At 36.5% G+C, this 15,420-nt stretch overlaps 1 protein-coding gene across 3 annotated transcripts in view; it reads left to right on the top strand.

The window, feature by feature from the left end:
* Positions 1-15,420, top strand: part of Tenm1 (teneurin transmembrane protein 1) — a 599,693-nt gene that overhangs the window by 219,990 nt on the left and 364,283 nt on the right. For all 3 annotated transcript variants that reach the window (XM_042682396.1, XM_042682395.1, XM_042682394.1), the window contains exon 4: positions 13,540-13,780. In XM_042682396.1, the coding sequence (XP_042538330.1) occupies positions 13,540-13,780 (241 nt within the window). The remainder of the gene's footprint in view (positions 1-13,539; positions 13,781-15,420) is intronic.

Raw genomic sequence — 15,420 nt, 5'->3', positions numbered from 1 at the left:
TTAATGAAGTCTTTAGTGTAATCTACACATAGTTTGAGGCAACATTTGGAAATACATCATTACAAAATAATCTATCAGATAGCTTTTTGTATTCTGGGTGATGTTCATTTAGAATGCTGCATTTTGTTTAGGTAACGTGAAAGAACTAGTTAAATAAAAGGGAATCCAGGTAAATAAACAGTAATGTAACCGAAAAAATGAACTAAATAAAATTAGTTAAATATGCATTGCATATTAATATAGCATAAGCAACGTTTATATGGTAGGTTTAATAATAGATCTTCAAGTTTACAACTCTCCAAAAACATACACCTATATTTAATAGTTCACTAATATATCATGTGGGAAAACAAAAAACTAAAAATAATTAACGTATCAACTAATGATCATTTTGGCAAAAAACTTTTCTGATACATATTGTACCCTTAGTGCTTAAACAGCTGATAGAAAAGTAAAGGATACAATCAAATGACTTAATTGACTTAATTGAGCTTCAACTGTTATGTTTTTTTATAAAATAAAACTTGATTCAATTCAAACTTCAAAAATTTTAATTCATTTAAATAAAATATACTTGAACATAATAAACATATTGAATAAAATGAAAGGTTTTGTGTGGGATATATAAAGATGATTCAGACCCAGATCCTAATGCAAGACAAATACATGCATAGCTTGAATTCATGACAGGAAATAAAACTTTGTCCCGCATGCAGAATTGTTACTTTCCTGTTCATACTTATTATTAAGACTCTCTCTGCTACCTACAAGTTGTCAAGTGGAAAGATTGCTGGCAGCCAGTAATATTCTAATCAAATCTATAATTCTTGATTTTTTTGACCCAACACATTTTAATAATATGTATGTGTGTAAAACACTCCTATGAAAATATCAGGATGTTTTGTAATCTTCTACATTTTCTTTTAGGGAGTAAGAGATAAACAAACTATCCTTGCTATTGTTAACATAGAATCTTTTTATAAGCTTATACATGTGGAAATTCACTATTAAAATTATTTCTAAGGTTAAGATTGCCTCCAATTCATGTCACTAACTGTAACTCCACTCCTTTCTTTCCCAACTAGGAAAGGATATTAAATGCAACTCAAGATAAGTGGCACTATTAGAGGGTATCACCTTGAGTCCACTCTCATCAATCCTTCTTAAGCAAATTGGGAATTTCAGTCCTCTAAATTAGTAACAAGCAATCACACAACACTGATGTATTCTGATCCTGTAGCTGAGTACTGTTGAACTAAAGCAATGGCCAAATCATGGTTGAAATTTTGAGCATCCTCCAGTTCTTGTAAATATTGCTGTAACAGTGCCATCTGCTCCCATTATCCCAGATGAGAGTCTCCACAAGCTAACAGATAACAAGCTCATCCCTCAAGTAGAGATATAGAACTCCTCATCAGGTGTCAATGCTCCTTTGTCTCTGCAATTGTGCAGATGGGGAAGAACTACTGAATACCAGGCACCTTTTCCAACAAACTGCCAAACCATGTTCAGGTAGAATAGTAATAAGCACAATTTTTCCTTCAATCTCTATTTGAAACGTTTCAGAGGCCAGGGAGGCCTCTGCAAAAATGTCTTTTGCTTTTTGTTTTCTCTAACTATTAATATAGTATGTTCTCCGTATTTAACAAATATTTTCATACAACTTTAGGCACAATCATTATTTTTCCCTGATCTGTGCTTCAAAATTCAGAGCTCCAATATAATAAATAACAGAATAATTTTTATTCCTTGCTTTTTGAACAAATATAGGGTGACCATTTGTAACAGGACAATAAAAATGATGCTCTGTAAAAGAAAACTTTGTAAAATTCCACAATACTTGTTATTAGCTAATTTATTAAATGATTCACTGTCAATTAATTCATAACCCTCCATTACCTACTTGCAAGTAAATAATTAACTTAGGGATTGAAAATAATTTGAATACCTACATATAACTTTGGTCTGAGTATAAGTAAATAGGAAACCTTTAAGGATCATTACTTTTTTATATTTTCTTTTTGATATACTTCACTGGCTAATAATAGGAACCACAGCAACATTGTCAGCATAAGATAAAACAGGGCAATTATCTATTTCATGTTTCATGGTACATACTAGATAATGGAGTTTGCTTCAAGACCATACTGAAAAGGTTTTGGTCACACATTGATTTTACTTGTTAAATATATTATGAATACTTTTTAAATATTAACATGTAAAATTCCAAATTATACCATAATGTAAAGTCCTTTACCAATCTACTTAAAAAATGATCTTTTTAAATTTAATTTAATTTTTTAAATTTTTATTTTTCAGTACTAGGGCTTGAACTCTGGGCTTGGGCACTGTCCTTGCCCTCTTCAGCTAAAGGAGAATGATCTACCACTTGAACCACAGTGCCACTTCTGGTTTTCTAGTGGTTTATTGAAGATAAGAGTCTCACGGAGTTTCCATGATCCTCAGATCTCAGCCTCCTGAGGAGCTAGGATTACAGGCATGAACCACCGGTGCCCGGCTTTAATTTAATTTTTTTGTCAAGGTGATGTACAGATGGGTTACGGTTACATATGTAATCTAGTGAGTACATTTCTTTTCAAACATTCTTAACCTGCTAGGTTACAAGTATATTGTCTCCATTTTTCTTTTTTCAAACATTGGCAAATGCCTGTGAACATCTAAGCAAAGATGCATCCATCCTGTATCTTCACAACCAAGAAAATTAGGTAACATGACTACTTCCCTAGTTAAAGCAAAATGGTATTTACCACTGCCTTCTCTTTTTTCTTGCTGTCAAGTAATCTATTTCAGAGAGTTGGTTGACTTAACAAAACAGCTGCTACTGGCAGGACTATTGACTATTATACCTCAGATCATCTAATTGCACGATGTAAAGTCAGCATAGTTCACAACCCAGTTATATTCCTCCTGTAGCCTACAAGGAAGACAGAAATGGGTTGCCAGGGTACTCTGATTCACTGGGTGAATTATTGACTTATTGTTTTGTTTGTACAATGGATTGCAGAATAGGATATGGGATGAATAAAACCTAGAAATTAGAAAGTTCAGACTTCTGGAGGAAAAGCAACACATCCTTTGAAGATTAGCATCTGTTCATAGAATAATGGAGAGAACCTATTTAATCCTATTGGTTATAACAAAGGTGAACCTGACAGAAGTTTAAAAGAGTATACCATCTTTCTTTCTGGCTTACTGAGTAGGCCATCCAAAATTCTCAGAGGTGTGTACTTTACAATCCCAAAGAGCAGGCATAGTGGCTCAGAGCTGTAGGAACCCACAGGTTGCAGTAATCCAGGGCTAAAATGTACCTATGTAAATTAAGAAATATCAAAAATCCTTACTGCCCTTCCCCCAGAGCTTCTGCAAATCTTCTGCGGTTAGGTGTGTCTTTCTCTCTTTCTGCCTCTTTCTGTTGTCTGTGACAGGCTCATAAACATGCCAATATGTGCGCAAATATTTGCTAGATATTAGAGTCTTAATAGATTTTAGTTCTATTCTCCATCTAGTGGTTTATTTAAATGATGAATCTACTTTTGTAAGGATATTGGTACATTAATATTAAAGCAGTATTATTTCATCCAGAGAAGTGATAAACTCTATTTGTTTATTCTAGTTTCCTCTTAAAATCAATTTTCTTACTTTCTTATCCCTTGAGCTCCTAATAATGATAAGATTAAGAAGTATCCACAGCCAAACACTTTGTGCTTAATTTTATGATTGTTGAAAACTATGAAGTTAAAAAAGATATTCACAAATGTATGAATTATCGCCTCCCAAATAATGGAACTCCTTGGGACAAGTATATTACTACAAACTGCAAATATATGTTTAGAATTGGTAGTAATAATTAATAATAAACCTCTCCTTTCATTTAAGCCTATTTTCTTTCATGTCTTCTCCTGCCTAGAGGAGCAGATGAGAAGAGTCCCGAAGGTAGCACAGGCTTATAATTGGGCATGAGAGTCTTGACATAAGTACTATGGCAATAACGCTCAGTGCCCCAATGGTCTTTACACATGTAGATTACAATGGTCTTTATAAGAATTCATTAATATTGCCTTGTAAGGAAGGTGGTTAAATACTAATGCTGGTCCATAATCCTTATTTAAAACCTCTGACACTTGTATCAGAATTTCTCTGTTACAGATTTTACAAAGTCAATGTTTGGAATAAACTATATATTACACAACACCAAAGGTGTGGTGTGGTCCTATGACATTTTAATGTATGAAAATTTATTGTATGAAATAAAACTATAGTTATCCTCATATCATTTCAGGTCAAGATTTGTCACCAAAAATAGCTTCCAAAGGGAACCAGTTTCCAGTGTGGTGGCTCACACTTGGAATCTTAGTTACTCAGGGAGCTAACATTTGAAGATTGCAGTTTGAAGCAAACCAGGCAAAAAAAGTCCCTGAGACTTCTATTTTCAATTAGCAGCAACAAAAAAATCTGGAAATTTAGCTCTGTCTCAAGTGACCAAGCAACACCATTAAGTGAAACAGCTAAAGGACAGCATTCAGGCTCTAAATTCACACCCATAAACTAGTACACAGACATACACACATGCACAAAACCACACATACAAAGAAAAACTATGGTTTTGGGGGACATTTTTTACTCTAGAGATGCAGATAAAGAATTATGGAAATACAACTGGGAGAGAGAAAGGGAAGGGATGACACTGCCCAAAAAGAAATATACTCGTTATCTGACATGTAACTGTAATCCCTCTGTATATTACCTTTATAATAACAATATAAAAAAATAAAATAAAAAATAGATTTGTAGAAATACTCCTCCTCAACCATCATCATGAAATGCAGAAAAAGGCCAAGAAGTACAGACATAATTCCTGATTTCTCTGACCTTTGTCCTGAGTTCTAAGAATATATGTGTTCATTTTGGCAACACATAATGCATGGTAACCATGGAGAAAGCATACTTGAAGGAGTACTATGATAATGTAACTAAAGAAAAGAATGAAAATTTTAGTTCAGTATCTCTAAAAAAGTGGTAATGTGTCTTTGTGGTCAAATTTTTCAAGAGAAATGCTCTGTCTTTCATTACTGCAGTACTGGAAATAGTTCTTTTTAACACCTACAGAAAATTATTTTGCATATACACTTAGTTCTGCAACTGCTTGCTTTAAAAACATTAACTTGTTCCCTTGCTATTGGGATGGTTGGGAATAATTTGAACTTAAAACAAATTGCATGTTTCCCATTGGTTAAAAGCCCTAGATGAATTCAGAAAACTCTGTATAGCAGAATGACCCATATAAGAATACACAAAATGGCCACAGGCATATACCTAAAGCATCCTCCAGTGATTTCAGTTCACTATGTGTATTGGAATTCTCACCCATTCACATGACACATGAGAATCTTCTGTCCTATTCAGATAACCCTCCTACCCCTTTACAGTAGTCATCATTAATAACCCTTCCAACATTCACTTTTACAAGCAGATGTTTTTGAGTGATAAATGTCACATTTGACAGTTCTTAGCCATTAAGATGCATATATTTCATAACCACTAGTATGTGTACAAGTAAGCCAATCTTACTAGTTTTCTTTTTGCTTTAAATGTGTCACTGGTGGTATTTTGGAATACTGACCCAACACCATTTTTCTCATCAAGTCTTTTCATAGGTGAAATTTTTCATAGTGCAGTGAATTTTTAAAATGTGTGCATTGGCTTATAGCAGAACTGATGGCATGTGTTCATCAAATAGGGCTCAGCAACCTTGTTAGGTAGCCACACAATGTTTCTGAGCAAAGATACTCTAATTTCTGGAGATAACTTTCTTGAATATGATCCAAATAAAGGTTTCTTTGCAAAAAGATGGGACGAATCCATACATGACGCCTTCCTTTCCAGTTACCTTTTAGAGACAAAGAAATGTTTCTGAAAAGTTATACTTCTAGCAACTCTGGCAAACCCCAAATGCCTTAGGTCTATAATTTGGGAGAATTTGTGCCCCAAGAGTTTATCTTCCCACATTATTTTAGGACCTCAAACATGAAACTGGCTTCTATCCATGCGTATTAGGGAATTAGACCTTTCCATCTGCAAACTTAGTTTACTTTCAGAAAGCTTTATAAGTATGTCTGGATATCCACATTTGCATAGTCACCATCTTCCCTTGTCCTTGCTTCTCTCTTGTGGGTACAGAAGTATATGTTGCCAGTTACATTTGGAAGTGACTGCATGTGACTCTTAACCTTCCAGAACTGGTGCTCTAGAGCTCCTGACAATGAACACTAATGTTTTTTTCATTAGTGTTTAATGTTGGGAAATCCCATTTCATGGAGCCCAAGGATTAAATCACTTCATTTGGGAGGAAACAAGTGCATTCCCCATCTTTCTCCTGAGTAAAAAGAAGAGTGAATGTGAAATCATTTGCATTTCATAAGGCTTTGAGGTCTGGATGTATTCTATTCAGTATAGCAATCCAATATTGTGAGAGTATTTAAGACAATATTAACTAGTAGGGAAATCTCTCCATATGAAATGTGGGAAAAATGCATAGTAATATAAGCAAAAATAAAATAAACATATGCATACACACATGGGTACATGTGTGTACATACACATGTATATCCAGAATGAGTGTATCAGAATCACAATGACTATACAAAGTCATTATTTCTAACTATTACATAAATATTATTATTGTGCCATAATTATGAAATATTACAAGGAAATATAATGATAGCACATTGTGCTTTTCATTGAAATAAAGTTTTTATCTTTTTCATAATAATAATACAGTTGCAAAGATTTTAATGAACATTAGCAAATATTAAATGCACATAATCAGGAGTGATTTTTTTTTTTTGGTGCCATTCCTGGGGCTTGAACTCAAGGCTAAGGCATGATCACTGAGCTTTTTATCTTAGGGTTATCACTTTACTCTTGAGTTACACCTCCTCTTCTGGCTGTTTTGGTAGTTAATTGAAGATAAAAAGTCTCAGTGACGGAGCTGGGAAAGTGGCTCAGTGGTAGAGCGCTTGTCTTGCATGCATGAGGCCCTGGGTTCGATTCCTCAGCACCACATAAGCAAAAAAAAAGAAAAAAGCCGAGGAACAAGACAAGGATATCCACTCTCTCCACTTCTCTTCAATCTAGTATTAGAATGCCTAGCTACAACAATAAGACAAGATGCAAACATAAAGGGGATCCAAATAGGGAAAGAAGAAATAAAACTCTCCTTCTTTGCAGATGACATGATCTTGTATTTAAAGAATCCCATAGACTCCACTCCCAAATTACTCAAGCTGATTCAAAACTTTGGCAAAGTAGCAGGGTATAAAATTAACCCCCCAAAATCAATGGCTTTTCTGTAGGCCAACAATGAGAAAAGTGAGACTGAAATTAGGAAAGCAACTCCATTTGTAATAGCCCCACAAAAAATAAAATACCTAGGAATTAACTTAACCAAAGAAGTGAAGGACCTCTATGAGGAAAACTTTAAAATCTTGAAAAAGGAAATCAAAACAGAACTTAGAAAATGGCAAAACCTCCCATGCTCTTGGATTGGAAAGATTAACATCGTGAAAATGGCAATACTTCCCAAGGCTATCTACAAATTCAATGCGATACCTATCAAAATTCCACCCTCATTCTTCAAGGAAATAGAAGAGGCAATCCAAAAATTCATATGGAACAATAAAAAACCCTGAATAGCAAAAACGCTCCTCAACAGAAAGAACTCTGCTGGAGGAATATCAATACCAAATTTCAAACTCTACTATAAAGCCATAATAATCAAAACAGCTTGGTACTGGCACAAGAACAGACCTCAGGACCAATGGAATAGAATTGAAAACCCAGAAATGAACCTAAAGACCTATAGCCATCTAATCTTTGATAAGAGAGCTAAAAAAATAGAATGGAAGAAAGACAGCCTCTTCAGTAAATGGTGCTGGCAAAATTGGTTAACTACTTGTAGAAAACTAAAGCTAGATCTTTACATATCACCCTGCACCAGAATCAACTCCAAATGGATCAAAGACCTCGGAGACAAAGCAGACACTCTGAAAACTTTACAGGATGGAATAGGAGAAACCCTAGGTCTCCTTGGCGCAGGCCGAAATTTTCTTAATAGAGACCCAGAAACACAGCAAATCAAAGAAAGGTTGGACAAATGGGATTGCATGAAGTTGCAGAGCTTCTGCATGGCAAAGGACATAGCTAGCAAGATCAATAGAAAGCCCATGAATTGGGAGAAGATCTTCACTAGCCATACAACAGACAAGGGTCTCATATCTAAAATATACTTGGAACTCAAAAAATTAAATCCCGCAACAACAAATCCTCAAAGAAACAACTGCCCAATAAATAAGTGGGCTATAGACTTAAAGAGAAACTTCTCTGAAGAAGAAAGAAGGATGGCCAATAGACACATGAAGAAATGCTCAACTTCCCGAGCCATAAAAGAAATGCAAATCAAAACAACATTGAGATACCACCTCACCCCAGTTAGAATGGCAAAAATCAAGAACTCTAACAACAACAGATGCTGGAGGGGATGTGGACAGAAAGGAACCTTACTTCATTGTTGGTGGGAGGTTCCTCAAAAGACTTCACATAGAGCTCCCCTATGACCCAGCAATCCCACTTTTGGGCATTTACTCAAATGTTTACAAACAAGACCACACTAAAGCTACCAGCACAACTATGTTTATTGCAGCATTATTTATCATAGCTAAGATCTGGAACCAACCCAGATGCCCCTCAGTAGATTAATGGATCAAGAAAATGTGGTATATATATAAAATGGAATTCTATGCCTCCATCAGAACGAATGACATTGCCCCATTTGTTATGAAATGGAAAGACTTGGAAAAAATTATATTAAGTGAAGTAAGCCAGGCCCAAAGAAACACCTTATTTGCAATATCTAGTATATGTATGAGTCAAGCGGAAAAGATCAGATAATGTGATATTAGGAAAATGAACCCTTAGATATGTATTTTAATGTTTTTTTCTTTCATGCATTTGTTTCTAACGCATTTATAAGATTATTTCTTTGTTGCTTTGTATGTCCCTCCCCCACAGTATAACCCCTGCTTTCACTATATTTGATGTTGGCATAATTTGTGGAGGAGATGGGGAAAAACAAGTCGTTTAAGGATACAGGTGGACCCATTGCAACAATGAGAAGTACAAGTTGTCATGTCGAAAACGAACTTTACAACTTTGGTGTGGGGGGAGGATTGGGTGGGGGGGGGCGGGGGGAGGAGGCTGGGAAGGGATGTGAAGGGTAAACAAAGGAGGAGGCTGCAATGCTTGATAAGAAATGTACTCATTATCTTGCCCATGTAATTGTAACCCCTCTGTACAGTATGTTCACAAAAAATAAAAATAAAAATTTTTAAAAAAAGAAAAAAGCCGGAAGTAGTGCTGTGGCTCAAGTGGTAGAGCACTAGCCTTGAGCTGAAGAGCTGAGGGACAGCACCCAGGCTCAGAGTTCAGGCCCCACGACCGGACCCCCCCCCCAAAAAAAAAGTCTCAGTGACTTTCTTGCCTGGGCTGGCTTTGAACCACAATCCTCGGATGTCTGATTCCTTAGTAGCTAAGATTATGGGCAAGAGTCACAGGTGCCCAGCTTGATTTTCTTCTTTTGAGCAGCAATACTGCACTCTAACTTGCTTTTTAATAATTGCATTGAAAGAAACACCTACCCATTACAATAGTGGATAGCAGATCTGTCGTCTGGAGGTGTTCTGAACATGAAACTGAAACAGATTTTCTCTTCTTCCTATGACCATGGAGTCCCACAATTTGTTTCCATTTCCTTAGGTCATTAAATCTTTTTCTTCACATGACCTTTGATACAAAATCTGTAGTGTGTCCTATTGTTCTTTGTACATGTACACCTTGAAAGAACTATATTTTAAATCACTTCTTCAAGATATAATTATCTTTCACCTTGATTTCTAGGAGAGATTCCACTAAGACCTACACAGGAAAATCCTATTCTTGTGTGAGTAGGTGAACACATATCCAGTGTTTATATCAGATTGACAGCTAAAGGGAAGTTCTCTGGGTCCCATGAACCAGTCACTTCCTTCTGTATCTGTAAAAAATTGTTCTGTCTTTGGCACTTTGCTCAATGTTGTGTGGCATAGAAAGGAAGCAGAAGATGATCTTGCTCTAATAAATGCATAATCTAGTATAGAAAACAACGCAAAATATATAGACTGTCAAAGGAATACCTTATACTCTGAGCTTGGGCCAAATTTATAAGAAGAACACTAAGTGTTAAAGTCAAAAAGAGAGTCATTTTTATTGTAAAGATACTGTACAGAGGGGTTACAGTTACGTGAGTTAGGTAATGAGTACATTTCCTAGCGAGCATTGTTACCCCCATCTTTGTTTTTACCCTACTATCCCTTCCCTCACCACCTCCCTATCTTCACCATCCCCCCCAAATTGTAAAGTTCGTTTTCAACCAAGTGTCTTGTGCATCTCATTTTTACAATGGGTCAATCTGTATCCCTATTTAAGCATTTTGTTCTTTCCTTTCCCCTCCCCAAATTAGAAAAATGTATAGACAAAATGCAGGGCACTGGAATCAAATACAGTGACAACAGGGGTTATACCATGAGTCAAGAACATACAAAAGAAACAAAAAAAAAATCACATAGTCCATCAAAAACAACAGCAACAAAGATAAAACCTCTTGTGTCCTTACCTTGAGGTTCATTTTGCTTAGCATCATCTTATATGGTCATATGTACATAGCTTTGGACATTTTCTGCTTCTCTGGTAAAATCCTAGAAAGGTTGGATGGGATTTCATGAAACTGCAGAGCTTCTGCAGAGCAAAGGACATAGCTAGTAATATCAATAGAAAGCCCATGGATTGGGAGAAGATCTTCACTATCCATACAACAGAAAAGGGTCTCATATCTAAAATATACTTAGAACTCAAAAAATTAAATCCCCCAACAACAAATCCTCAAAGAAACAACCACCCCATTAATAAGTGGACTTACAGAGAGGCTTCTCTGAAGAGGGAATAAGAATGGCCAATAGACACATGAAGAAATGCTCAACTTCTCTAGACATGAAAGAAAAGCAACTCAAAACAACATTGAGATTCCGCCTCATCCCAGTCAGAATGGCTATAATCAAGAAATCTAATAACAGATGCTAGAGGTGATGTGGTCAAAAGGGAACCCTACTACGTTGTTGGTGGGTGTGTAAGCTTGTTCAACCACTTTGGAAAGCAGTATGCAGGTTCCTCAAAAGAGAGTCTCCTTTTAAAGCATTATACAGAGAGTACTAAGCTAGTAATCATCAGATCTGAGCAAGCCAATTCATACAAGTTGAATGACTTTGAGCAGATCACTTCTCTATGGGCTGTGGACTGATTCTTCATCTGTAGCTGAACTATATCCCTATTGTTCTTTCCAATTGTAAAGTTTTATACTTCTACTACGTTCAATGAACAAATAGTTATTGATATGTTAAGTTCAAACAGATTTTATGATAATTAAATTTAATTGTTAGGAAATAGATAACTACATCCATCTTACAAATAATGTGTTATTCTACATTACAGAGACTAACCTTAAACACAGGTTTGCCATTCCTCCAAATGCTCCTCTTTCCAATATGAGTAGCATTATGCCACATGTCTTCCTTTCTACATTTCAGGAGATGTGGCCAAAGTGGAAAACAGACATATAAAAATAAATTGAAAATTCAGAAAATATAGAAGATTGTGTGTCTCTAAATGTATGAAGGAAAAGAGATGTTTCATTACAGAAACATGCAATACAAAGAATAGTCTTGGCCAGAGAGTCAGATGACATTCTAGTTTGGACCATACCACTAATTTGCAAAGAGTCTGGACAAACTCTCATCTGCAAAAAAATTAAAGGATCTCCAAGGTCCTATCAGTTCTAGCATTCTATCATCTATGACTCCCAAGAATCGAAAACATACTTCTAGTTATAGTTATGAGCCTGAGCTCAGAGATTTAAAAAAGTTAATGAGATGTTAAGTACTAGTGATGACTTTTTAGTAGATGTGGGATTTGGGATGAATCTGGAATAATGGGAATGATTTAGAAAATTCATGAAGCATTTGAAATATACACAGATAGCTGACCATCTAAAGGAATCCTTTACATAAAATGATTGCCACCCTTTCTCCAAGCTTATCTTTTGTACAATTCAGATTTTCATATGGCAAATTTATTTAAAGGGGTGCCACTGTACTAAGAAAATCTATCCAAGAATTTTTCATACTCTCATGCTCTTGGGACAGTAATGTCATTTTAAAATACGAAAACTGTGCCAATGTCTTTAAAATTCATGTCTGAGGTGGAAAGATTGAAAGAAGTGATTTTGTGCCTATGATCAGTCACTGTAAAGTGGGCTTCAGTACAAACCAGCTGAGCCCTTTGCTAGGCATCGAAAGCCTCTGGCATTTTTTCTGCTTTTCAACTTTGTCACTGGAGAGGTGGGACAAAACCATGCTGTCTACAAAGTTTATCCAGAATGTGCTGGTGTTACAAGCAATCACTTGACATCTATTATATTTCTCCTGTGGAAGAGAGGTGACTATCGGCTACAGTAATGATTTCTTTTCAAAAGGGTTTAATTGGGGTATTTCTCATGGGCCAGTTTCTAACTCATTGCCTTTCCATGTGCCTGCCAGAGAGCAGTGGAAAAATACCAAACAATAGCAACAGAAGTCTAAGAACCACTATCCTAGGCTGCCCCTTCTGTGAACAAGCAGAGAAAAATCCAGTCTCCCTGCTGCCTAAGCTGATGCTAACATGGCAGAGCTCCTAGTAAAGTGTGACAAGTAGGGGAGGGTGCCAACTGCGCTTTGCATGGCCATGGAAATATCTATAGTAACCAGAATAAACTCTCTTCAGAGCGCCTTTTACACGTAGCACTCTTGAGTGAGGTGGGGACTGATAAAGAGACTAATTTCATGCAGTTGATATACACACTTGTGAGCTTTTCTTTTCTTTATTTCTGAAATATGGATTTGTTCCTGTGTAGGCAGGCTAGAGTCCTTTCCTGAGGTAAGCCAGAAGGTGGCCTTGTATTTTGATTTGATCTATTGAATGATTTTCCTTGCTACAAATTTGTGCCTTTCACTGGTGTTTTCTTGAAGTGAGGTTTTTGCAACTGATGGAAATCAGCTCATTTTTGTTCTGTAACTTAGTGTGTTGTTGATGATTTATTTGTTCAGTAGCAGAAACTATGACAAATTGTTTGAGGCGGCCTCATTTACTTTTTAGCTGCTATAGCCCTGAAGAATTTACATGTAAATGTAACTGTGAATGTTTTACATTTCATAAGCATGCTGCTCATGCTTTTGTAACTGAAGTGACTATTTTAGAGATAGGATAAACTTAAAACTCTCCCTCACTACCCCATAGGTTATATTAGCTAAAATCCCAGGAATTTACCATGCTGTGTTTTCCTGATTGCCAAGTGCGAGAGTAAGTCTCCATTTTGTGTTTTTCTTCTATCCTTTTCAGAGGTGCAGAACAGCCCGCACAACCAGTTCACCTTCAGACCCCTCCCACCTCCACCACCTCCTCCGCATGCCTGCACCTGTGCCAGGAAGCCACCCCCTACAGCGGATTCTCTTCAGAGGAGATCAATGACTACCCGCAGCCAGCCAAGCCCAGCTGCTCCACCTCCCCCAACCAGTACACAGGATTCTGTCCATCTGCATAACAGCTGGGTCCTGAATAGCAACATACCATTGGAGACCAGGTATTTGAGTTTATTATTAATCCAATTCAATTTAAATATGGGCATCGCATGGATCTACTGATTGTAAGAACTCCACCACAGCACTTTTGTGCACAGAAACACAAATGCACACCAACACACACACACATCACACACACACACACACACACACACAGGTGCATGGACAAAAGAACAGAACCCTCAACAGGCACACAGGTACTCACATTCAGGCGCAAAGACCAAATCAGATGTGTGTATAGAGATGAAACCTGAGATGCATAAATACTTCCTGTCATCCACTCACAAAAATATGAAATGAAGCAATTATCTGAGCTTTCACTATAGCCTCAAAGGCAATTGTCCCTTGTATTAAGAAACCAAGATTACAGAAAAATTCAAGCATTGCTGGAGGAGAAGTGATAGATTCCATTTGATTTATACTAAGATAATTTGAAAAAAAATGAGTTGCTTTCCAATATTTATTTTAAAATATTTGGGGCCAGGTGCTAGTGCTTATGCCTATAATCCTGCTCTAGAAGCTGAGAACTGAGGACTGCGGTTGAAAGCCAACTGGGGCAGGAATGTCCTTGACACTCTTCTCCAATTAATCACAGAAAAAGCTAAAAGTAGCACTGTGGCTCAAGTGGCCTTTTGAGGAAAAACAACAACAACAACAAAAATTGCCAGTATTTTTCTGTCACTTCATGTATTTAAGTTTCAGGATTTACTTCTCAATTTCTTTCCACATGATTTAAGTTATATTACTCTACAGTTCTAGGTTTTAAAGTACTTTCACATTACATGATATTAATTGAGAAGTCATTTGATGTTCAGTAACTCTGCTGTTAGATATAGGGCTTGAGCGCTTGTCTAGTATGCATAAGACCCGGGGTTTAATCTTCATTACCAGAAAATATAACTTTTTATTAACATAAAAAGTGCTAATTTGAGCCAGGCTCCGGTGGCTCATGCCTGCAATCCTAGCTAATCAGGAGGCTGAGATCTGAGGATAGCGGTTCAAAGCCAGCCCAGGCAGGAAAGTCCATGAAACTCTTATCTACAATAAACCACCAGAAAACCGGAAGTGGCGTTGTAGCTCAAGTGGTAGAGTGCTCGCCTTGAGCTGAAGGGTGACAGACAGCACTCAGGCCCAGAGTTCAAGCCCTATGATCGACCAAAAAAAAAGTACTAAGTTATAGTATTTTGTTAGCTTTTAAATTTGAAGAATTCATGTTGTCTACTTCATGGACTAACTATTTTCTATAGACATTAGTGTGTATAAATAATGAGCATAGCACATCACTTGAAAAACACTGTTTAGTATCAACTTCTATCCTAATCTCCTTTGGGAATCAAAACAGAAGCAGGAACACTAATAAGCTCACATTCTAACACATTTTTCCTTACCAGGATATTAATATAAATGCCAGTTGTGGTATCAGAGAGTATGTTACCACCAATAAACCAAAAGCACTATGGCACAAGTCCAGAAAAGAGTACCATCATCAACGCTTTTTCTTCTACTTTCCAAGAGAAAATTCATCAGTAAACACCTATGATGAAGATAACACTATTAGAGAAGTACTAACGAGCAGAGTTCATGCATCACTGCAATGCTCTGTTTTTAATTGAAAAGAGAAAGTTAATAAAGTCACAAAAGC

Source organism: Dipodomys spectabilis, unplaced genomic scaffold (assembly GCF_019054845.1).
Source record: "Dipodomys spectabilis isolate Male_0828 unplaced genomic scaffold, ASM1905484v1 ptg000071l, whole genome shotgun sequence".
NCBI classification, from domain to species: domain Eukaryota; kingdom Metazoa; phylum Chordata; class Mammalia; order Rodentia; family Heteromyidae; genus Dipodomys; species Dipodomys spectabilis.
Note: the sequence above shows the minus strand (reverse complement) of the source record. Positions and strands in the feature narration are given on the sequence as shown.